The sequence below is a fragment of the Lepidochelys olivacea genome (assembly GCF_965140295.1).
Source record: "Lepidochelys olivacea isolate rLepOli2 genome assembly, chromosome: 8".
Classification (NCBI taxonomy): Eukaryota; Metazoa; Chordata; order Testudines; family Cheloniidae; genus Lepidochelys; species Lepidochelys olivacea.
In genome coordinates, this window is record NC_140418.1 from 97363590 (window position 1) to 97387237 (window position 23648).

Genomic DNA, 23648 nt, shown 5'->3' on the forward strand with positions numbered 1-23648 from the left:
GAGAACCAGTGATCTACAGCATATGGTTATTGTACTTGAAAAACAATTGTTGCAATGTTTGGTTTAGGCTTTTATGGCATCAGCCCCCAGGGCAGCTGGGTGTAGAGGATAAACCAACAGATTCCAGTCTGAGGTCCATATTAACATCAATTCTAAATGACTTTATGAAAATTGAAGACCATCTGAAATTAGGCTTGCACAGTAAGTATGACCAGTCTCTTTACAATGATTCTGTTAAAAGAAAAGGAGTACTTGTGGCACCTTAGAGACTAACAAATTTATTTGAGCATAAGCTTTTGTGAGCTACAGCTCACTTCATGCATCCGATGAAGTGAGCTGTAGCTCACGAAAGCTTATGCTCAAATAAATTTGTTAGTCTCTAAGGTGCCACAAGTACTCCTTTTCTTTTTGCGAATACAGACCAACACGGCTGCTACTCTGAAACCTGTCATAATGATTCTGTTGTGTCTGTCATCATCATAGTATTTAAGCATTATGAAAACCAAAGAGCATGACTTTGCTGTCACCCTAAGGTAAGTGAGTAGCCCCTCCGAAATCAGTCTGCCTATCAATGTACAAAGCTACTGTGAGATTAGAATCAGGCCCAAAGTGAGGAATACTGAGAAGGACTCAGTTCTCCATCATTCTTTAGGTATCACTGAAGTTTGAGTGTGAGGGAGGCTGTCCTTCTAGACCATTTCCCCTACATCAGAGCACAGTTCTTCATTCAGTCTCCCAACAGCTGAGTCTCAGTTGAGAAGCTGAAGTTTTACGTTGCTATTTAGTACAAGTTGCAGTGGCTTTTGGTAATGGACAAACTGGGGTGGAAGTTGTTCTGAGACCACAAAATTAATTTCACAAAGGCCATGGAGCCAGCCACCACATAGCAATACTTTGATTGCGATCAACCACACAAGTCAAGCTGTGAAAGGCCGGCTATATGTCCCATTTCCAAATACAAACCGTCCACTGGGCTTACTCTGTTCATTAGTGTTTGTAAAGTATCTGTTTCTTAATCTGTATCAATTATTTTTCCCCACCTCCTTTCCATATCCTATTACTATTACCACAGTGAGAACAAAAGAAACATGTTTATTTCATTTCTGCTTTAATCATTTTTAAAAAGTTGGAAACTGAGCAATCTCCAGTTTAGATACACCTCTACCCTGATATAACGTGACCCGATATAACACGAATTCGGATATAACGCGGTAAAGCAGAGCTCTGGGGGGGCAGGGCTGCATGCTCCGGTCAATCAAAGCAAGTTTGATATAAGGCGGTTTCACCTATAATGTGGTAAGATTTTTTGGCTCCCGAGGACAGCGTTATATCGGGGTAGAGGCGTACTTCAATGTTCATAAGAAAACATGGAAAGAACTTTTACAGAAAGTTTTACTTGTCTAGAACCATTTTCCCGAAGAATCAAATTTAGTAAAATCAGAAAAAAAAAAAATCACAAAAGCTCTACAAAAGCAAGAGAAACATTAGCTAAAATTCCCCCTATGGAAGAAAATGGGTCAGGTAGCACATTTCTGGTCTAGTCCAAAGATTTGACAGAGATTATTACTCTGTTAATGGAAACAAAAAAGTTGTTGACTCACATCGTAACGTAAGATTGTAATGCACTTTGTTTTTCATTTTAAGACAGTCACACTATCAAAGGGAAATAAGCGTTCTGCTACATTCATAGATGGTGGCAACTTGTTTATCATTTTACTAGTAAATAATAATACACCTTTAAACAGATATATAGTCCATTTTGTACGGACTCGTTTTGGCTCAATGCAGCCTCTCTCATTTCTGTCAAACAGCATGGAACATATTCATTATTCTAAAAGAAAAAAAGTGTACATACACATTTATTTAGGCAAAGCCTATAGTTAACATACAACATTAACACTCAAATAAAGCACTGGTTAGAAATTTGTGTTACAATCCATATGCAACATGCCCCACTCATCTGGACCCTGTGGGGAAATAGTGTTTTGTGTCTGGATAATTGAAAGTACCTTAAAAACACAACCATTACAATTACTGAACAATTTGTCACATTTTACAGAACTATGCTGCTGTATCACAGTGTAAACAGAAGAAAGGCGGACAATATTTGACACTTAGCATGTAGTTTAAAAAAAAACTATTTTCTGTTTAAAAGGTTGTAGTACACGTAGGGAAACAATTATAGTTTCTTGGTAAATCTTGCCTAAGCTTTTGTGCAAGTAAGTAGTGTTGTCCTACTTTTTTCACTGTCCAACAGAATGCATGTTGCAATCTTATGTCCCCCTTTCTTCAGAAATTCACACCATTGTGGCATAAGGACCTGTTGCTCTATTACTTTGTCCATTACCATAAGCCACCTGCTAACACAAATGCCAGATTTTGCCAATAAAAATAATCACCTTTGTTCATAATTTGAATGAGAACTCAATTTTCCACAAATTAATTCTCATACAATAACCATCTGAGCTGCTGATCCCTATGGTTTGTTTTTTTGTTATCAATCCATCAATGGATTTAGTGCACTGTCATTTAGTCAGATTGTGCTATATGGCAACAATATATTTGCTTTGCAAAAAGGTGCCAAAAAACTAAACAGAAAGGCTTTGTAACAGGTTATTTGTGAAGAAGTTGAGTGGTCCCCCTCTTTTTAAATACTACTGACAATCATTTCTCATTGCCTAACTCTGATCCAATAATTTAAGAATGCTTAAGAAGGAATGAATAGCATCATATAAAGACACAAGACTAAATGTACATAATTCATTCAATGAATATTAAAGGAAGTTTTCCTATACGACTCAACTCTGAATGAAGACAGATCTGACACCATTCCCACATGGAACAGTTTTCCTGTTTAAGTACATTTTATCTTGAAAATTACAGTAGTTGGTAAGCGTTGCTGGGGTAACATTCTGAAATTGTTCAGAAAGCTTTTAGGGAGAAAGCTGTGCAATTAAAAGGTTACCTCTGTTTGTATACCATCCTAACAGCCCAGAACTGTCACACAGCAGGAGCCCAGCTGAAATACTGATAGCAAAGGAAAAGCCATGGAAATCATCATAGCTATGGGAAAAGATGGTTTTTAAAACACAGTTCTTTGCATTCTACTCTTCAACTTAAACTTGGACATTTCAAAAAGAAAAAAAAACCAACCAACAAAAAAACCTCTCACACAATAGTGACAGAAAATAAGTTTTGACTGACCAGTGATGTGAACTCCAGGCAGAATTTGGACCAGGAGTTTCACAGACTAAACAAGGTAAATGTATAGCTTGAGCTGTATCATTTCATTTAAAACATGTACAGCAGAATATTTAAGTTATATAACTTTCAAAACCTTTTTTAAAACAGTTAGAAAGCTTCATCTCACGTTAGAGAAGGCATTAGGGATAAATGCTAAGTATAACTATCACCTTCCCATCACAGCAGTTTCAGAATATTATGAAATCCTATTAGATAGGCAGACAAGCTAATGATTTGTCCTTTAGCTTCTAATAAAGGGTACTTAAAACAGCTGAATGCTGTCAGCTAAACCAGAACTGGTTCCTCTATGAGAAGGAATGTATTTTTTGGTAAACATGTTTTTGTTTTGTTTTATGAATGTAGTTTATAAACTGATAAAACATCTATACTGGAATAAGGAGAGACACTTCCTCAGGAACAATCAGTCTTTGGGCAAAAAATTCAGTTTCACTACTAATTGTAAATCATCTCATTTAATTTCAATCAAGGTAACCTCACCAGTTCATACATTTACAGAAACATTTAAGTTAGAGTAGAGGCATTAACCGATTATTCATTCATAATATGGCAAATATCACAAGTGAAATAGACATCTTAGTGTTGTAGTCACCTCCACAATCAATATACCATCAGTGACTTCTGAAGAGTAGCCTGGAATGGGCTATGTTAAAGATCATGAAAGAGTGCATTAGTGACAGGTCTGTGTGGCTGCATTATCCTTGTTCCATAATCTCATGAAGTGGTGTCCTAGCTAGCCAGACTGGTGCCCCAGTTTCCATTTTGGGTCATATACCGTTATAGACTTTGTATAGTTTAATCTAATGTGTTTAGAATAGCCATCTTACTGGGGGGAAAACAGCATTCCAGATGGTTAATATGTTCATTTAAAAACCTCTCAGTACCAAGTGATACGAAGTTTCCATAAACTCTGATATTGGTAGATTGTGTGTTCCATTTCCTGCAATGGACTTTTCACAGCAGAAGTCAAGACTTCTCTAGTCTAAAAGGTAAAAGTAACTGCCCATAAAACACAATTCTTTGGAAGTTTTTTAAAAAATAAGTCCCATAATTTTATATTTCTGACAATTTTCACTTCTTTTTGGGTCAAGGAAACTACATACATTCAGGTGTATGTAGAGGAATGAAGCTACCCAGATGATACCTTTGTACAAAACAAAGCATTATGCAATGTGGTAATGGTAACATTACTAAAGCAGTCTGTTAATGTTTCTAACACACACACTGTAATGAAACTATTCCAGATTGTAGGTGGTGTGTTAACTCTATTATAGTGAAGAAAAAGTGGTGTGTCAGCCATCCCTTCCCATAAGGTAAACAGTACAGTGATTTTCACTTCAGGAATTGGAACTAAAATGCCAGTAAAGTTCAACAACAGTAGAATCCTGTTCCATTGTTTGGCAGGGAGATGTGAAGACAGCCATTTGACAGTACAAGAAGAATTAATAAACAATGCTTTGAAATAAAGGGAATTTGAGCTCACGTTGTAGCTTGCTTCCATCACTTGTATTTAATCAAGCATCTGTATGCTGTGGAATCTCCATTTCATTCAACACCTCTTTTAAACTCAAACAACAGGAAGAAATACGTTTTTACCATTGACAGCTTTATGTAAAATTTCACACTCTGCACACCAATGCAATTTACAAAGGACCTTATATATGATGTTGGGTGATATTTTGTAGTGTAATGCATTGGGAATACAAATCACTGCACAATACTGACAAAATATGTACAAGAAATGGCAAGGCAATCAATAATCGGTTATAAAAAGATGACCAAATATCTTGGTTCTCCCATCAAGACATGCACCTCCATGTGATGGGAAGGGCTACTCTACTTCAACTAACATTTTGAGCTCTGATGTGGAGCTCCCTCCTTCTCCTACCACTTCTTTTAAAAAAAACCAACAACTTAGTTTTAAGTTTTGAACCTCAAACTCAGTTTATCCTTTTAGTATTTCAAGCTTTCCCCTGCCCCCACTTCCACCTGTACCTATACTGCTTTCCTCCAGAGCAGCCAATTCAGTGTTTCCCATTTTCACCCAAGCAGTGCTGATCCTAACCGTGCTGAGGCAGCATAGATGAGTCAAGGGAAGCCAACAGCTGGAAAAGACAACAGTCTAGTGCTGGAGAGACAAAGGACAGAGGTTGCAGGTCCCAAGACGAGGTGTTTTGAAGACTCAGTTGGGCTTATGGAGGGCCCATAAACAATGGGACATTCTGGTTACCTTAGTTACAAATGGTACAGTGTTTTTAATGTGTGCATGCGTGAATTTTTGTTTAAAGCTGTGATTGTGAGATTCACCACTCTTGCAAACAGTTCTATTGAAACACTGAGTTGGTAAACAGTTCTATATTCAACAATGACATGGATGAAACAAGCTTTCTGTCCCACAATTAAGTCACAAAACAAGATATTCCTAGAGGTTTGTTTTTGGATGTGCATTCCAAACTATTCAAGTCCCACCTTGCTGTAGTCATCAGTAATCCCATAGGTATGACTAGATCAAGCATTGATCATAGATCCCCTTAGAAGTTGTCATTGAAGTAGACATTTGCCCAAGAGTTACCACAAGTGGTATCCAGTACCACAATTGTTAGCAAATAACTTCACTGGTGACCACTGTAGTACAAGTCACTCCAACTACACGTGTGATAAAGGATTATTACAGAGAGGATGGTTTACACACTTATACCTTCAGCTTTCAGTTTGGTTAGGCTTGGCTTGTGGCTGCTTTTTACATGGAGGCGGTCTCCCATGACGTACAATATGTTTTTCTAAGCTATCTAGAATGGCAATTGCAATTCGCTGGACATCTGGATCAGTTTGGCCATTTTCCTTGATGTTGTATAAGTGCTGCAATCCACCTTCTTCAATTAACATGTTGCAATACCTGGCAGCTGAAATGAGATATAAGAAAAAAGTTAACTGTCTATAGAGAAGAAAAACAGTTGTGAAATACACTCAGGTGTTGGAGTTAACTCTGATCTATCTATTATTCCAGTCAATATTTAGGACATTTGAAAAAGTGTCTATAAAATTGCATTGTCATTCCATAAAATTTTATTGTAATAGGAAAGAAGGTTCTTGTGGTTAAGATCTTTGACTAGGCCTCATATCATCTGGGTTCAATTCCCAGCTCTGCTGTTGACTTCCTGTGACACCCTATCAAATGTGAATAATAACTTTTTTCTCTCTCATTTGTGTTGCAATGATACACTCTAATATTTTTGGCACTCACATGCCAATGTGATCTAAGTAAGTACCTAAACAGACAAACTGCTGTAACTGGTGACTGTAGTATGTATCAGTTAGCATGACATGGTATCAGAGATATCACAATATTAATATTGCCCTATTCAGTGAACAGGAAAAAATTTCACAGAAACCCAATGCACTGACCATCGATAAATGTGACTTTTAAAATGGTACCTAGTGTAAGTTGCCAGGAATGCATTCCTCCTCTCGATTCAAAACTTCACATTTCTGACCATTTGTATTATTGATTTAAAAAGGTATGTAACACACATTTCAACTATACATGACTTCAGCACTCTTACATACAGGAGCACTGATCATATCTCGAGCCACGTGTATAATGCAAAAATGCACAATTAAAATGGAGCACAGCTTAGCTTGAGAATCTAAGTTTTCATTTTTAGAAACTTAAGTCTCTCATGGTTGTAAAGATAGCTTTCAAATCATAAGCCTAATGTAACTTAATGGAGTGATAGTTGCCCACAAATATCTGTCAACAAATCTATCCACAAATAACAGCTCGGAGACGTTTGAACTGTCCCTAGTTACCTCAGTGGGGGACACTGAGGTTAACAATTTAAGCACGGACATTAAATATTTCACTGCTGATCAAATTTAGCAGAATGAAGTCAATACACTTAGTTGTCAATTTTGGATGTTGTGTGGGATATTGGAGCATGGTTCAGAGGGGCTGCTAGTTCTTATCAAGGGTTGTCAATGTGTGTATGGGGGAATGACAAAAGGGGAACACCTCCCACCCCCAGGAATTTAAACCCTACTCCTCCCAACCTTGAAGTTCTCTGTCCTTGCCCAACAGAGAGTTGGCGAGGAAATAAATGCCTCCCCTCCCCAATACCAAGAGCCCCACCACCTCCTGCATATCAATAACCAAAAGCTCCCATGCTTCCCCAACTGAACCATCATGCTTAAGGCCACAGGGAAATCTCTAAATAATGCATTAGGAAGATTCCCCTAAAAGAATGTTACTCTATAGCTATCTACCGTGGAGTATCCTCACACCTTCCTCTGGGAGCATTTGATACTGGACACTGTTGGAGACAGCATAGAGGAACAGGTGGACCACTGGTCTGATCCTGTATGGTAATTCCAAGGTTTGTTACCTAGCTACCAATTTCTCCAGCTTCCCCTATGCTGACAACTTCTATCAGGCCATTACTCATTGTCAATTCAAATATCTACAGCACGTGTAACATTTAGAATTTAGGTCAGTATAACATATATACCAAAATTAAGAAGTTACATAACAAGCACTATACTGATCTGACAGTGGGGATTCAGGGGAGGGAGAGGGAATACACAAAGGAGAAAAGGGCTTGGGATAGGCTGGAGTCCCTGCTGTGCAATTTCAGTTTAATGTTGCCACATAGGTTGCAGTGTCCTATCCACTACACTCCACTATCTTTAGGCTGGTCAATAATACAGCTTTGTCAGCTCATCTCTCAATTTGGGAATGGTCACCCTGGACCTAGGACCAGTATACCCCTAGAAGAAAATCCCTACAGAACATTTATACAGCACTACACACATGACCAAAAAGCTAAGAAATGGAGTTTTCCCTTCCCATGGTAATCTGTTATGCACTGTTACTGTGTGCTGTTGTATACATGCATTTCTGTTGTGGAAGAAGTGATTTGGGCCCTGATATAAGCAGGCACAAAACCATTGCTGTCAATGGCATTACATACCAGCACTGAAAGTAACTCATTGATCTCTGTGAGGAAAGCTGCTATACACATACACTATGGAGAGTAGTGAGGGCACATGCACTTAAATCACATGAGAAATAGACACAATGAGCATTGAAAGTAGTGAATTTGTTCAGTCATGTTGCATTTAGGTACTCTAAAAGGGAATTAATACTTTTCACTTACCGCACCTTTCATCAGATCTCAAATGGGGCATTGAGATTAAGAAACCCACTTCATGTTACACAGCAAGTCATTGCAGAATGGAGATTAGAATAAAATGTTTAGCTACCTTTCGTAATTTTTGTTCTTCGAGATGTGTTGCTCATTCCATTCTAGATGTGTGTGCACCCACTTGCACAGTCGGAGACTTTTGCCTTAGCAATATCCGTAGGGTCGGCCGCGACACCCCTTTGAGTGCTGTGCTCATGAGTTGGTATTTCAGGAGCTGCCAACCCTATACTCTCAGTTCCTTCTTGCCGGCAACTCCGACAGGGGGGCAGAAGGGTGGTAATGGAATGGACATGAGCAACACATCTCGAAGAACAACAGTTACGAAAGGTAGGTAACTGTTTTTTCTTCTTCGAGTGCTTGCTCATGTCGATTCCATTCTAGGTGACTCACAAATATCCTCGGACGTAAGCTTGGAGTTCACAGCCTACGGGCTTGCAGTACAGTTCTACCAAAGCCAGCATCATCTCGGGCCTGCTGGGTAAGTGCATAATAGGACGTGAACATGTGGACAGACAACCAGGTGGCCGCCCTACAGATGTCCTGGATAGGCACTTGGGCTAGGAAAGCTGCTGAAGAGGCTTGCGCCCTGGTTGAGGAGGCGGCAACACTCACTGGAGGTGGCACCTCTGTCTGGTCTTAGCAGTAGCAAAGAAGGTGGTGATCCAAGAAGAAATGGATTTGAGCAGAAACCAGATGACCTTTCATTCTGTCAGTCACTGCGACGAACAGCTGCGTAGATTTGCGGAATGGCTTGGTCTGTTCAATGTAGAAGGCTAGCACCCTTCTAACATCTAGGGAATGCAGCCAACGCTGCTCCTCCAACTTATGGGGTTACGAAAAAAGACGGGCAGATAAATGTCCTGGCCCACATGAAACTGGGAGACCACCTTGGGCAGGAAGGCTGAGTGTAGACACAGTTGGACCTTTTCCTTGTAAAAGCTGTATAGGGCGGGTCCAAAGTAAGTACCCTAATCTCAGAGACCCTGCGGGCCAAGGTTATTGCAACCAAGAACACGACCTTCCAAGAAAGGAGGAGGAGAGAACAGAAAGCCAGAGGCTCGAAGGGCAGGGTAGGGTGCCATGAGCCAGGATAACATGAGATTTAGGTCCCACAGTGGTACTGGGTCCCTGATGTGCAGTTAGATGCACTCAAGGCCCTTGACAGTCATTCCGTAGGTGAAAACCAACTTGCCTTCTAATGGCAGGTGGAAAGCCAAAATAGCAGTCAGATGGACCTTAATGGATGACAGGGACAGGCCTTGGAGCTTGAGGTGCAGAAGGTAGTCCAGGATTAACTGCAGTGAAGCCTGCTCAGGCCAAATGCCTTTATTAGAGGACCAGCACATAAACCACCTCCACTTGGCTGTGTAGGTCATTCTAGTGGAGGGCCTTCTGCTGCCCAGCAAGACTTACTGGACTCTGGCCAAGCACTCCTGCTCCTCTGCATTTAGCCATGCGGCAGCCAAGCCATCAGGCGCAATGTTACCAGGGTGCATTGGGTGCAGGACAGTGCCAAGGTTTTGTGGCAGCAAATCCATCTGGAGCAGTAGCCGAAATGGAGCAGCCACCTAGGTGAGGGGCTGAACTCTCCCTCCATCTTGGACCACTGCCCTTCTGGCTACCAGGGCAGAGCCGTAGATACCTGAGTCTGTCAGCTGATCCTTGTCGGCGACCGGTAAGGAAAGGGCAAGGAACAGTGCCTGCCTGAATAGTGGTATCAGGGAGTCAGAGACTGGTGCCATGACTAGGAACGATCCCGCACCAAGAGGGATCAATGCCAGCGGGACTGCCTAGGTGATGAGGATCTGCACTGCAGTGATCTCTGGCGGGAGACCTGGTGGTACCGCAGTTACAGGGATGGGTGTCGCAACTCAGACATCACATGTCTCAAAGGTGGCAATCTTGATGTTAGAGACCTGGGTCTTCTACCCAGAGATGGAGGCTGCAGCACTGGAGCCCAACTCCGTGGTGACAGGGATCAATGTCTGCAGTCTGGGGACCAGGGATGCTCCATTGCTTCAGAGGGAGGTCCCATAACTGGCTTGCCTTTAGAGGTCTGGGACTTAACTGGGTCCATCGCCTGGCTTGGCATCTGAGGTGCTGGCCGGCCTACTTGGTCCTTGATTGCCAGGGCTGCCTCAGGCACAGGTGGCACTATGAGGGGCCGGGATCCCCTGCTGCTCCCGGGAGTTGGAGGTGGATCCCTAGCTGGGCTTGGGGGTCCGACCACAGCAGCTCCGGGGTGGGCATGTGGCCTAGCACAGATCCTTTGCCCAAAGCCTCCTTGTCCTGTGATGCTGATGGGCCTTTGGGCTTCAGCCACTTCTTGGGCACCGGCGAAGGGGAACGGTGCCAGGCAGGTTCTGGTGCCGGCAGTGTGCTGCACGCTGACACTGAAGTACGCGGCGTGGACTCCAACCGGAAGGGCTCCAAGCCAGGATGAAGTGCAGCCTCCATGAGGAGGGCCCTCAAGCAGCTATCCCAATCCTTTTGAGTTCAAAGGTGAAAGTTCTTGCAGATCCTGCACTTGTCTTTTCTGTGTGATTCCCCCAGACGCTTCAAACAGCTATCGTGGGGGTCACTGATAGGCATCGGCTTGGTACACACTGAACATGGCTAAAAGCCTGGGGAACAGGACATGCCCTGCTCTGCAGCGAAGTCCCAGTCGGGACTCTAACTACTAAAACTATCTAACACTTAACTTAATGGTCAAACTAAAGTACCTAAAAACTAACCACAAAGAAGACAGAATAATGGGCTGAAAGAACCGCTAACACTCTTGCAATGCAAGACAAGGCACTTCAACCAACCATCATGGGCGGTAAGAAGGAACTGAGAGGGCGTAGGGTCGGTGGCGCCTGATATACTGCCACATAAGCGCGGCACTCCAGGGGGCGCCACAGCCGACCCTCTGGATACCTCTAAGGCAAAAGTCTCCAGCGACTGTGCACATGGGCACGCACACACCTAGAATGGAACTGACATGAACAAGCACTCGAAGAACCACCAGGATGACCCCAAAACCCCAGGAGATTACTGCTTGCTATACTCTCTGCTCTTCTTTAAATAGAGTGATAATTTATGTTGTCCATAACTTTGTATTTTATTTATTGCTGAAATTTCTGAACAAAATGCATTCTAGAAAGCCCAATAAAGTATCTGTTTAACATGCATCTGTTTTTAATTAATGTGCGTATCAAAAATAAAATCCATGTAGATAAAATAGTATAGTTTAAAAAAGAGTCTCTGCCCCTGTTTTAAGTCAAACCTTAACATGCCTTTTCCCATCAGAGTTAAGGATGAAGACCATGAGAACTTTCTAGATTCTTTTAGTTATCCTGGTAGACTATATGTTAAGAGAGGTGAATTTAAAAGTAGTTTTAATCTTAGTACATACGGTTTTTGCTGCAGACATGCTGCATGGCCCACACAGCCCACAGCTGAACCCCAGGTGTCATGAAGCAACCAAGTAGGGGAAAAAAAGGGTTGAAAGACCTACAGATAAAAAACAGAAACAGATGCTCTGCAATTCATTTGGATACCATAACTACTGAGACCATACCTTCACTACATATTTAGTTAAGGATATAGGTAAGAAAGACAATTGTGATATGTTAGAGCAGGGATTCTCAAACTTCATTGCACCACAACCCCCATCTGACAACAAAAATTACTACATGACCCCAGGAAGCGACACCAAAGCCTGAGCCTGCCCGAGCCCCACCGCCCAGGACAGGGAAGCCAAAGTCCAAGCTCCACTGCCAGGCAGGGGGGCCAAAGCCTGAGCCTTGCTATCCAGGGCTGAAGCCCTCGGGCTTTGGCTTTGGCCCTGGGCAGTGGTGGTCGGGCCCTGGGCAGTGGGACTCGGGCTTGGGCTCCGGGTGTTGAGGCTCAGACTTTGGCCCTGGGTCCCATCAAGTCTAATGCCAGCCTTGGCAACCCCATTAAAATGGGGTCCCGACCCACAGTTTGAAAACCACTGTATTAGAGTCTTGGATGCAGTATTTGACTTTTGTTCCCAGTGCTTAAGATAGTTTACATATGTTATTTACCAGTAAATCACTACTCTAAGCCATAGCATCTGGTGTCTCATATTACTTACAGGCAGGTGTACCTAGCCTGTGTTACAGAATAGGTCATACAAGATGATCTAATGGTCCCTTCCAGCCTTAAAACCCAGGAATCTATGGCATACAATACCACCCTATATTATTGTAGCTCAATAGCTAATATGCTGTTTAGTTTCTTCATATGGTCCGTTGAACATTAATCCGAAAGTCTACCTAAAGAGGTAAGGCTGGCTGTAGGAGGAGACAGGAAAAGAACAGCCCTATATCCGCCTCTGAAAGGAGACCCAGGCTGACTCATTTCTCCCATCACTCCCAGAGGCCAAGCCACCTTGTCCAAGGTAAGATACAAGAGGGTACCATCCAGAAGCATGGTTTTGTTCATAGGGACAATGTTTGGCAGGCAGCCTACAATGCTTCAGGCAGAGACCTGTAATTTTTAGAGCAAGTTGAAGGGTGCTAGAGTTACTATGTTCCAAACTTTAAATCAAGGCAGTAGTTACCTGTAGGCAACCATCTCACACTCTGGCGTTGGCCAATTCAAAATGGCTGAGTGCTGCAAGATAGAGAACAAAGTGCTGTAATTCTTAATGCTAATTAAAGGCAATTAATATTAATATAACACAAAAGCAGGGAATAAATTTAGCTATTTCTGTACCAGTTGTTCAAGAAGAGATGTCCTCTGAGTGTGACTCAATGTCCAGGCCTGCTCTCCTCGAGATATCAAATGAGCAATAATCCCAGCTGCAAAGTAACTGACTTCTACCTCAACACTGTGCAATAGTTTACTGATGTGGTCTATGAAGTCCTTCCACATTAGCTCAGAATGTAGCTCTTTCACTTCTGCTATATTGTTCTGTAGAAAAACAGAATTGAGAAAATATCAATAGAAATAATGATGTATTAATGGGCGTATAACGTCAACTCAGTCATATGTATGGATAGTAGAGGCAAATTTCAAAGTTATAGATGGGAGCTAGGCATCTATTTTGCCTTTGAAAATTTCCCCATTTTACTCTGAATTTGTCTAAAAGTTAACGGCGTTCACTTCCTACCTCAACACATTCCCTTCCATGAAAGACTCCCTCAAACCATTAAGACATATATCACTAAGTTATTTACGCTCTTTTTTTAAAAAAGAATAAAAACTTCTAAACAGATCCTTTTGAGAATTTACCCAGAGTGATGTAGGACCCTAAAGTCCCATTGACTTCTAACCTTTAACCTTCTTTTGAGTCCTTGAAGTCATTTGAGGACTTACTCCCTGCTCTTTCCTGAAGGCTCAGACTGTCCATAATAACTATTAAATAGCCACACCTACATAAGGTCATGCTTTGGAAACACTGGCAATGTAGTTTAAAAATCATGATGTCAAACGCATAGCTCCCAAGAACCCAATATGTAAGATTAAAGGTTAAGAAAATAAAGTATAATTCACAGTGTACCATCTAAGCCAGGAGTGGGCAAACTTTTTGGCCCGAGGGCCACATCTGGGTGGGGAAATTGTATGCAGGGCCATGAATGTAGGGCTGGGACAGGGGGCTGGAGGGAGCGTGGGGAGGGGTGCAATGTGCAGGAAGGGGCTCAGGGCAAGGGGTTGGGGTGCAGGAGGGCTGTGGAATACAGCAGGGGGCTCAGGGCAGGGCATTGGGGTGCAGGAGGAGGTGTGGGGTGCGGGAGGGGGCTCAGGGCAGGGGGTTGAGGTGCAGGGGGGATTTGGGGTCCAGGCTCCAGCCTGGCACTACTTACCTCAAGCGGCTCTGGGGTGGCAGTGGCACGCAGCGGGACTAAGGCAATGCCTGCCCTGGCCCTGCGCCACTCCTGGAAGTGGCCAGCATGTCTGGCAGTGGCTCCTGGGGGTGAGGTAGGGCAGGCGGCTCCACCGCGTGCTGCCCTCACCTGCGGGTACCAGCCCCGAAACTCCCATTGGCCACAGTTCCCCTTTCCCGGCCAATGGGAGCTCCAGGGGGCAGTGCCTGCAGGTGAGGGCAGTGCATGGAGCCCTCTGCTCTCCCACCCCCTCGGACTGCTGGGACATGGTGCCAGCCGCTCCCGGGAGCGGCGTGGGGCCAGGGCACGCAGGGAGCCTGCCTTAGCCCCGCTGTGCCAGAGGCTGGCAATCCTGAAAAGCCCTTATGGGCCAGATCCAGACCGCGGGCCATAGTTTGCCCTCCCCTGATCTAAGCCAATTCTCAAACAGAAATTAAATATGGACACAATTAAGAACAACTGGTATTTCTGTAAAATTTATAGTTTTTCTATTCTTCTTACCAGAAGGCCAAGAACTTTCTGTTGGATAGATGACTCAGATGGGAAGGACTGTAAAGTGAAGCATAGCTTATGTAAGACACAAAATAATTGTTTGTTAATGCTGAAATTTTAGAACCAAGGAACGAAATCCACTGCATAAACCATAGTCCTCACCTCTAAGACTCTCATGAAGAGTTCTAGCCCTTGATTTTCAATAAAGTGCCTACATGTGGTTGGAGATTCATCAGTGAGATTCCAAAGCGCACTCAGTGTAAACTTGAGTGTAGTATCCACTAGATTCTGATTTGTTTTCTGCTTAACTATTTGTAGAAGTTGCTGAAAAAGGAAGAACAAAAAGGAAAATTAACTTTGAAGTTGTGTGAGCTATACCTATATCATCTTTGTTTACTTATGCACAGACTAGGGCAATAAGTAACTGCATCTCTGATTAGAATGGAGATTAATATACTTAGCAATTAACACAGTCAGTTTTTCCGTATATTTCCACTAATTATTTTTCTATACACCCTCATGCTTGTATTCTTTTATAAGAGATCAAGTATATTCATAGCATCATAGAAATGTAGGACTGAAAGAGATTTTGATAGGTCATCTACTCCAGTTCCCTGTATTGAGACAGGACTAAGTATTATCTTGACCATTACTGACGTGTTTGTCTAACATGTTCTTAAATGAAAGAACATGTTAGATGATGAAAGAACATCTCCAATGATGGACATTCCACAACCTCTTAGGTAATTTTTTCCAGTGCTCAACTATCCTTACTGTTAGGAAGTTTTTCCTAATGTCTAACCTAAATTTCCTTTGCTGCAATTTAAGCCCATTGCTTCTTGTCCTGTCATCACTGGATAAAGAGAACAATTTATCACCCTCCTCTTTGTAACAACCTTTTACATACTCGAAGACTTATGTCCCCCCTCAATCTTCTTTTCTCCAGACTAAACAAACCTTTTTTTTTTTTTCCAATCTTTCCTTGTAGATCATGTTTTCTACACCCTTAATGATTTTTGTTGCTCTTCTCTGGACTTTTTCAAATTTGTTCAGCTCTTTCCTAAAGTGTGGTGCCTAGAACTGGACATAATACTCCAGAGGAAGCCTTAGCAGTGCTGAGTAGACTGGAAGAATTCCTTTCATGCCTTGCTTACAACACTTCTGCTAATATATCCCAGAATGAAGTTAGCGTTTTTGGCAATAGTATTACATTGTTGATTCTCATTTTAGTTTGTGATCCACTATAACCCCCAGATCCTTTTCTACAATACTCCATCCTACGCAGCCATTTACCATTTTGTATTTATGCAATTGATTATTCCTTCCTAAAAGTAGTACTTTGGATTTGTCCTTATTGAATTTCATCCCATTTCAGACCATTTTTCCAGTTTGCCAAGATCATTTTGAATTCTAATCCTATCCTCCAAAGTGCTTGCAACCCCTCCCCACTTGGTATTGTCCACAAACTTTGTAAGTGTACTTTCTATGCCATTATCCAATCATTTATGAAGATATTGAATAGTACCAGACTCAGGGCAGATCCCTGTGGGACCCCCACTCAATATGCCCTTCCAGCTTGACATGGACCATTAATAACTACTCTCGGAGTTCAGTTTTCCAACCACTTGTGCATCCACCTTATAGTAGGTTCATCTAGGGTATATATTTCCCTAGTTTGCTTATGAGACAGTATCAAAAAACCTTACTGAAGTAGAGATTCACATCTACTGCTTTCCTCCCTCATCCACCAGGCCTGCTACCCTATCAAAAGTAGTATGTTAGGTTGGTTAGACATTTTTTTTTTTTTTTGACAAATTTATGTTGACTGTCACTTATCACCTTATTATCTTCTAGGTGCTTACAAGCTGATTGATTGATTGTTTGCTCTATTATCTTTTCTGGTACCAAAGATAAGATGACTGATCTATAATTTTATGGGTTGTCCTTATTCCCTTTTTTATAGATAGGTACTATATGTTCCCTTTTCCAGTCTTCTGGGATCTTTCCCTTCCACCATGAGTTCTCAAAGATAATCACTAGTGGCTCAGAGATCTCTTCAGCCAGTTCCTTAAATATTCTGGATGTATTTCATCAGGTCCTGCCAACTTTAAGGTATCTAATTTGTCTAGGTAATTCTTAACTTGTTCTTTCCCTATTTTAGCCTCAGATCCTACCCCATTTAAACTGATGTTCACTGTGTTAAACGTCCAATCACTGCTAACCTTTTTGGTGAAAAAGGCGGCAAAAAAGACATTTAATACTTCACTCATTGCTGTGTTTTCTGTTATTGCCTTTCCCTCCTTGTTGAGTAATGGGCCTACCTGTCCTTGATCTTCCTTTTGCTTTTAATGTATTTGTAAAAAGAAAACATTTTATATTCCTAGCTAGTTTAATCTTGTTTTGTAAGTTGGCCTTTTTAACTTTGTTCCTACATGCTTGTGGGCTGTTTTTTTTCCATCTCTCTACCTCTTAAACCTCTTGCAGGATTGTTATGGGCCAACTGTACAAGACCACCACCTCCGTTTGATAGTTGCAAGCAATGACAATTTTTCCTAAATATTCTACTGTACATTTTTAAAAAGAGAAAAACATTAAACTAAGGTTGGTAGGGGAAAATATTAAATACTAATTTAAACCTCCATTTGGTTTTAATAGCTAGTACCCACTACTTTTAGTGACTTGCATCAAATAAGCTGGATCAAGATTCTGACTTTTTTGGTTCTGCAATGAACTCCACTAAGACACCTAATTTATTCTGAAGACAATTAAGGTTTATAACTGATCAATAGCTTTCACTTGAACATCTATCCTGCACAGACATTAAGGAAATGTAGTTTGGTATACTGGTTGGCCAAAGTAAGGCACCATCAGAGATGTGTTTTGCATCATAGTCTCTCTCCAGAAATTGAGAGAGACATGTCTGAAATCTGTATTTCCACTGCCCTGGAGCTGAAGCCATCAGACTGCTCCTGAAACCAGGTCCCACAAACAATGACTTCTGATAGTTTGTTCTGTGTCTCAATTTTATTCCAAACTCCAGTAAAAACATGTTAAACTTTTTTAAAAGATGTGAGATTCCTAGTTTAACTTCTATGTATTGCTCCAGCCAGTTGACACCACAGTGGCCCCATGTACTGTACCTGCATGCCAATGTAAACATGTCCATGGGAGCTTGTTTTCAAGGTAAACTTCATTGCAAACAACAAAAAGTTTGAGTCAGAGTTGAGTTTTCCATCCATACTGCAGTCATTTAAGTCCTGACACAATCAAGTTATTTACTTTGGCTTCTATTTACTGGGCCCACAGGCCACCCTCATTAACATGGTGAGCGAGTGCCCTCCTGACAGTCTGGAGTGCCAATCTTTTCCTGGTAGCAGTACTGACGGAAGGTAAAATGTAACTGCTTATTTTTAATTTGATAGAATACACCTAACTGTAGCCAATTTCAAAATTATTTAAAATAGGAGATCCAGGGTAGCAATTTGTAAGAGACAGCACTGGACTTACCCTAACAATGAAGAGCTCTGCACCAAGTTGAGCTGTTTGCTCAGTTGAAAGCTATAAACAAAAACATTAGGGAATATCAGAAAAATCATCAGGACCCAGTAAATTATACTTCAGCACTTCTATATTTATAAGTCTTGTACCTTTGCAGCTAGAATGGAGATTATAGCCACTGCCATCCTCTGCATATTTTGATCTTCATGGTTACACAGCCACTGCATAACAAGCTTAGCTGCTTCAAACCTGAAAGTTAACAGTTTTTATTTTCAGAACAGAAGTCACGTAAGCCTTTAAAAAGGAAAATACACACCACACATCAGACCAGGATGCCCCCAGGCAGTCGAAATTGGAAGCACTGTGCTTTGTCCCAAGACGGTGGAAATGAACAGTGGAATTAAGAGCAGGCAAAGCTAGTCTCAAGCCCACTCAATGAGTGAAATTTACAGAGCAACACTCAGAAAAGTTTCAACATCAACTCTTACAACAACCTTTAGGTAAGCCAAGGAAAACCACCAACAGAAATCTATCTACTGAAAACATGAAGAGCTTACAGTCTGCCAGCCTGCTACAGAAAATATAAAATCTTGAATTAGACCAAGATCACAGGGATTACTCAGATTTCAGGATCTGCTCCCCCAGTGTCTCTTTTACTAGAAGTTTAATATAAAAGCACAAGGTCCTCTTCTGTAAAGAGCTGAAGGAGAATTGGCCTAAAACCAGAGATAACCCCTCACTTTCTCTACCCTTCATCATCTGACCTAGGCATGTTGGATGCAAACCCTCCAAAGCCTTCCAAAGTTTTTAAATAAAGGGACCACTGCAAAATGACAAAACTCACTTCCACAAATCCAGAGATTCAGCAAACTGGGGATTAAATTCCGATCTCTGTTACTCCAGTGTAGAGCTAGAGTAATTTAACTGAAGTCATTTGCCTTGTCTAGACAAGGATTTTTTCAGACCCATAAGCCATATAATTGTGAATTATGGGCCCAAAAAATTCTCATGTATACACGAGTTACTATGGGATCTGAGATCAGAATCTAACCCTATGAATCAAAATCAGGTCTCCAAAATGGCAGGGTTCTCTTTTCCTGAGACTAGGCCAACAATTAGCATATTTCAAAGATAAACGCTACAATCCAGGAGATTAAAAAGTAACAACCAAAACCCATTGATACGTTATTCTACATCCCATTTTAATTAATAGGATTAAATTTACCTGTTAAATGGAACATCCTGAAGGATCCTGTCACTGCACAGTGAAAGAAGGCAGTTCTTCTGCAGCTGTAGGACATCAAAAAAGTGTTCAGCAGAAAAATACAAAAATTTCAAAGTGCTTCCTTGTTACACCAGAATTGTGGAAGTTTGGTGGATCATGTACTATACTGTAAATGGTTATATTTCTAAACAAGAGAAGGGTCAAATCAAAAACACAAATAATTTTTCTAGAACAAAGCAAAGTCCTTTACATAACAACAACACCCTCTTCACTACAGAATGTGCCATACCATACTGGGGAGTCAAGTTTCACATGGTCTCTTTACCCAATACAAAGTATAAGGGCTTTTTGGGGGGGAAAGTGGTGTCAAATTGTACAACGACAATTTCCTATTGTTAATTAAGGTTTCTAGAATGACTATTCATAATTGACCTTCAAATGGGTAGGGTCAACAACTTAATAAGAGCCAGGTAGACATGGCTACAAAGATATAATTGGCTGTACTATAGTCTTGCACCTAGAGCATTTCTTCCTCTTGCTATTAAACTCAACGGTCCAATGAAGTGGGAGAAAGAGTTTTTAAAAATCCACAACTTTCTTCAAAGCTATATCCCAAAACACAGAGCACTCTAGGCCAGTTAGCCTATCACAATTAATGAAATCTGCAAATCATTCATGATCTCTGAAATCCAGACTACAAAAATTATTAATTTGTTGCCAACAAAGGAAAATACTAGAAAACCTTTGGAAGTGGACTTGGGTAAAGAAATACCCCCAAAATATTTGGAAAAACAGGTCTGTATCAAAACTATCTAGACCTCAGTGGTTCAGGAGCCAAATTAGCGATCAACATTAACCAAAAGAGCCACAGTAGTGTGAATGACAGGAGAAATATATATATATCAACTAAATATTATTCTCACAGCAAATAAGTTAATAACTTAGTGCAAGTTGATATTTTAATTAGTTAATAACATAGTAAAAGAATCCTGACTGGTTAATAATTAAATCAGAGAGTGTTTTAATATCATGTGCTACAAAGAGCCGCAGGAGACACATTAAAGAGCCAGTTGCGGCTTGAAAGCCAGTCTGATTATCACTGCTCTAGACCCATGGTGGAAGAGAAACACTGTACCAGATATTAAAAACAGGGCTTATTTGCCCCCAGTACACAGTCTTTAAAGTTGACATTTTAGACTGAGAATTGCCCAAAATATACTGCTGAGAATGGCAGCCTCTTTCGTTATATCAGGCATTTGCTAACTTTTGGGAAAAGGTAGGCATTCATTCCTCACAGCCTGTGGAATGTGATATAACCCCCACACCTTTCAACTAGCTTGACCTCTTTGAAACAACTCACAAGCAAATCCTGCCAGGCCTGCTGCTACTTTGCTGCTTATCATCCAAAATGAGTTTTGTAATTAGGGACTACACAAGAAGTTTCCACATTTCTCTTTGGAGGGAAGCTTTCCTCCAATACATTAGTTACTGAGCAATAACCCACAGACAACATGTAGAGAGACGTTGCACCCATATATCCAAAATTCTCTACCATAAACTTCAGGGCTGTTTTTGTAAAGGACAACATAATCAGTTCTGGACTTTTACTTAACTCAAACCTGCCTGGATAATGATAATATCATGGTGATAATCATTGGGGCATAGCTGTCAGATATCTAATGGTGGTATCTCTCCTGTTTTGTGTCTCTCCTTTCTGTTCTGGTTCTTTGTTTTTTGCTGTGTGAGGAAATGTTTAGCACAGTTACTGAGTTTTGTGCATACAATGGTTGATAGAGATGACAATAGGCATTATTCTTTTATTTACCTCTTATTGCCCTTGTTTGTTGATTAGTTTGATTTCAGTAAAATAAAGGCTTTAAAAAAGCCATGCTAGAGGAACATTGCTTCTACAAACTGCACTCCTATGAGGCAGAGAGTTTAACAGGGAAGTGACTCCAGGGAATGCATAGATCAAGGACAGAAAGGCACCAGACATTCCTTGCCCATGTGTTTATCAGTGAGAAAATGCAGCTACTATTAGTGCCTGTTAGGTGGAATCTCACTGTACAGTGATGCCATTCGTAGCAATAGTACAACCACAGATCCTTAACTCTACTAAGTTAACTATCAAACTGCACCGGTACAAGTTAGGTCATGCATCATGATTATATTAATGAACTGCAATCTAAGAATAAAACTGGCACAAAGATGAGCCTTTCAAGTTACAATAGATCAAGTGTGCATACCGTACACAAACATATTTGGGTATATCTGTTCAAAGCCAACGTTGAGGTGGAGTCAAGACCTTGCCTCTTCTCTGTTAAGTTCCTATTTGTTTGCAATATCTACAGGGATGGTTAGACCCCCAGCAAGCTTACAAGACAGCTGAGGCTCTATTTAGCTTACAGTCAATACCTCAAAACATTAAAATATTCTGAAAGCAGAAACACTTCACAACACCTGGGCTGTATTTCTATTATTAGGCCTCCTGTTAGGATGAGAAATCCACAGAAAAACAAAACCTAATATTTTTACCTGTTGATGGTTTGGAAAATGTTCCATGGCCTTAAGGAGTAAGTGAGTGACACCAGCCAGTAGTCGAACAGGCATGCCTGCTGCTAAATCTTGCTTGGTTAAGTTAAACACACATGCACTTGCTGCTAACTGCACAGGCAAGTTCAGAGGGTGATTTCGCATTCCAATAACCACAAGCTGAAAGACAAAAAAAATCATATTCACATTACGTACAAATCCACATACTGAAGAGCAACCCTGGATCCACTGGTGCCAGAAGCAGATGTGATTTTGTGCACCACAGTTCCTCTCTACCTCTCACTCAATTCAGCAACCCAGTGAGGGACATTTCAGCATCCCGAAAGAGCCTCTCTGCTTTTGCTCAGTCATTTAAAGCAGATAACTTACATTGCCCAGAGTGCTTTGCACCAGTTGCAGCAATCTCTCAAAGGATTGCTGTTGCAACATGTTGCAAAAGATTCTGAGGCAGTTCTGATACCCCAAGCTGCTGCACACACTGCATAGAAACAGAAACACCCTTCACGAGCAGGAATGAGATGGACAAAGTCTGCAGCATAGAAAAGGTACAGTACTGGCCTATTGTAAGTAACCACAGTAATCTTAGTGCTACTACAGCAAGGCGGCTGCCAATTTACCATAGGCCTATAGCCATCCCTTATCAGGTTATGTTTTTGGCTTTGTAAACTTGTCACAAATACTTATACACAGGGAAATGGAAAAGAGTAATCTTTGCTGGTGATTGAATATCCAAACTCTCTTTGCAATTGACACGAACATGATCGAGCCGCAATATCTCCTGCTAACACAGTAGGGGTGGAAGAATCATGATGTTTTCTTAAAGTCACTTGTTTAACTTGAACGATGTTGATCAATTATCTTTTTTGTTAGAAAACTGAACCTCTCTGATCTCTCCTTCCATTGTAATGATAAAGATTGAACTACCTCTGGGGCACCAATGATACAAAGCTAGTGTCCTAGGGACAGGCTTTTAGTCTAATAAATCCTACAGGTAACTCAATAGCCTATCTTTAAGCAATACTTGTTCAATAGTTAGCATGTCATAATGCAATACTAGGAGACTATTCTAAGCCATATTCAGAAGTATTTATTTGTAAAATGAATTCATACTGCTGCTGAATTAGCTTGGTCCCTCTTTTCAGAGGAAAATCAACTATTTTGCACCTTCCACACCATTACCTCATAAATCATTTTCACATGAACATTAACAAAAGCGTAATGATTTCTACTAAACCTCTTAAGCAATAATCAAGTAACTAAACAGGCAGAAGAAAGCTACATAACATACACTAAGTTTTCAGTATATTATAAGCTTTCCAGATGTTCATCTGAAGTTAAATTTACAGAACAGAGCAAGATTTTCTCATCTGAAGTGTATTTTTTTTTACCTTTAAAATTTCAGGCTTTGTTTTTTCCATAATGTGTGTAAGGCTGAATAGATGAAAGAGTGCTTCCCTCACAAAGAATGCCCGCTCACTGTACCGCTTCAGTGCTTCAGAAATTTGAGTTTCATTTGCTTCTCCAGACACCTTTGAACAGACAAAGAAGTTTATATTACCATTTTTTAAAAGCTGTCATTAC

At 41.0% G+C, this 23648-nt stretch overlaps 1 protein-coding gene across 4 annotated transcripts in view; it reads right to left on the minus strand.

The window, feature by feature from the left end:
• Nucleotides 1-3700: 3700 nt before the first annotated feature.
• The window catches only part of LOC311525609 (protein zyg-11 homolog B), a 47831-nt gene continuing 27883 nt past the window's right edge, over nucleotides 3701-23648 (minus strand). For all 4 annotated transcript variants that reach the window (XM_084637911.1, XM_084637912.1, XM_084637913.1 and 1 more), the window contains 11 exons: nucleotides 23456-23596; nucleotides 22050-22226; nucleotides 19515-19579; nucleotides 18439-18538; nucleotides 18299-18349; nucleotides 14954-15115; nucleotides 14801-14848; nucleotides 13188-13385; nucleotides 13033-13085; nucleotides 11860-11957; nucleotides 3701-6164 (listed from right to left, as the gene is read on the minus strand). In XM_084637911.1, the coding sequence (XP_084494037.1) occupies nucleotides 5962-6164; nucleotides 11860-11957; nucleotides 13033-13085; nucleotides 13188-13385; nucleotides 14801-14848; nucleotides 14954-15115; nucleotides 18299-18349; nucleotides 18439-18538; nucleotides 19515-19579; nucleotides 22050-22226; nucleotides 23456-23596 (1296 nt within the window). In that variant the 3' untranslated portion in view covers nucleotides 3701-5961. The remainder of the gene's footprint in view (nucleotides 6165-11859; nucleotides 11958-13032; nucleotides 13086-13187; nucleotides 13386-14800; nucleotides 14849-14953; nucleotides 15116-18298; nucleotides 18350-18438; nucleotides 18539-19514; nucleotides 19580-22049; nucleotides 22227-23455; nucleotides 23597-23648) is intronic.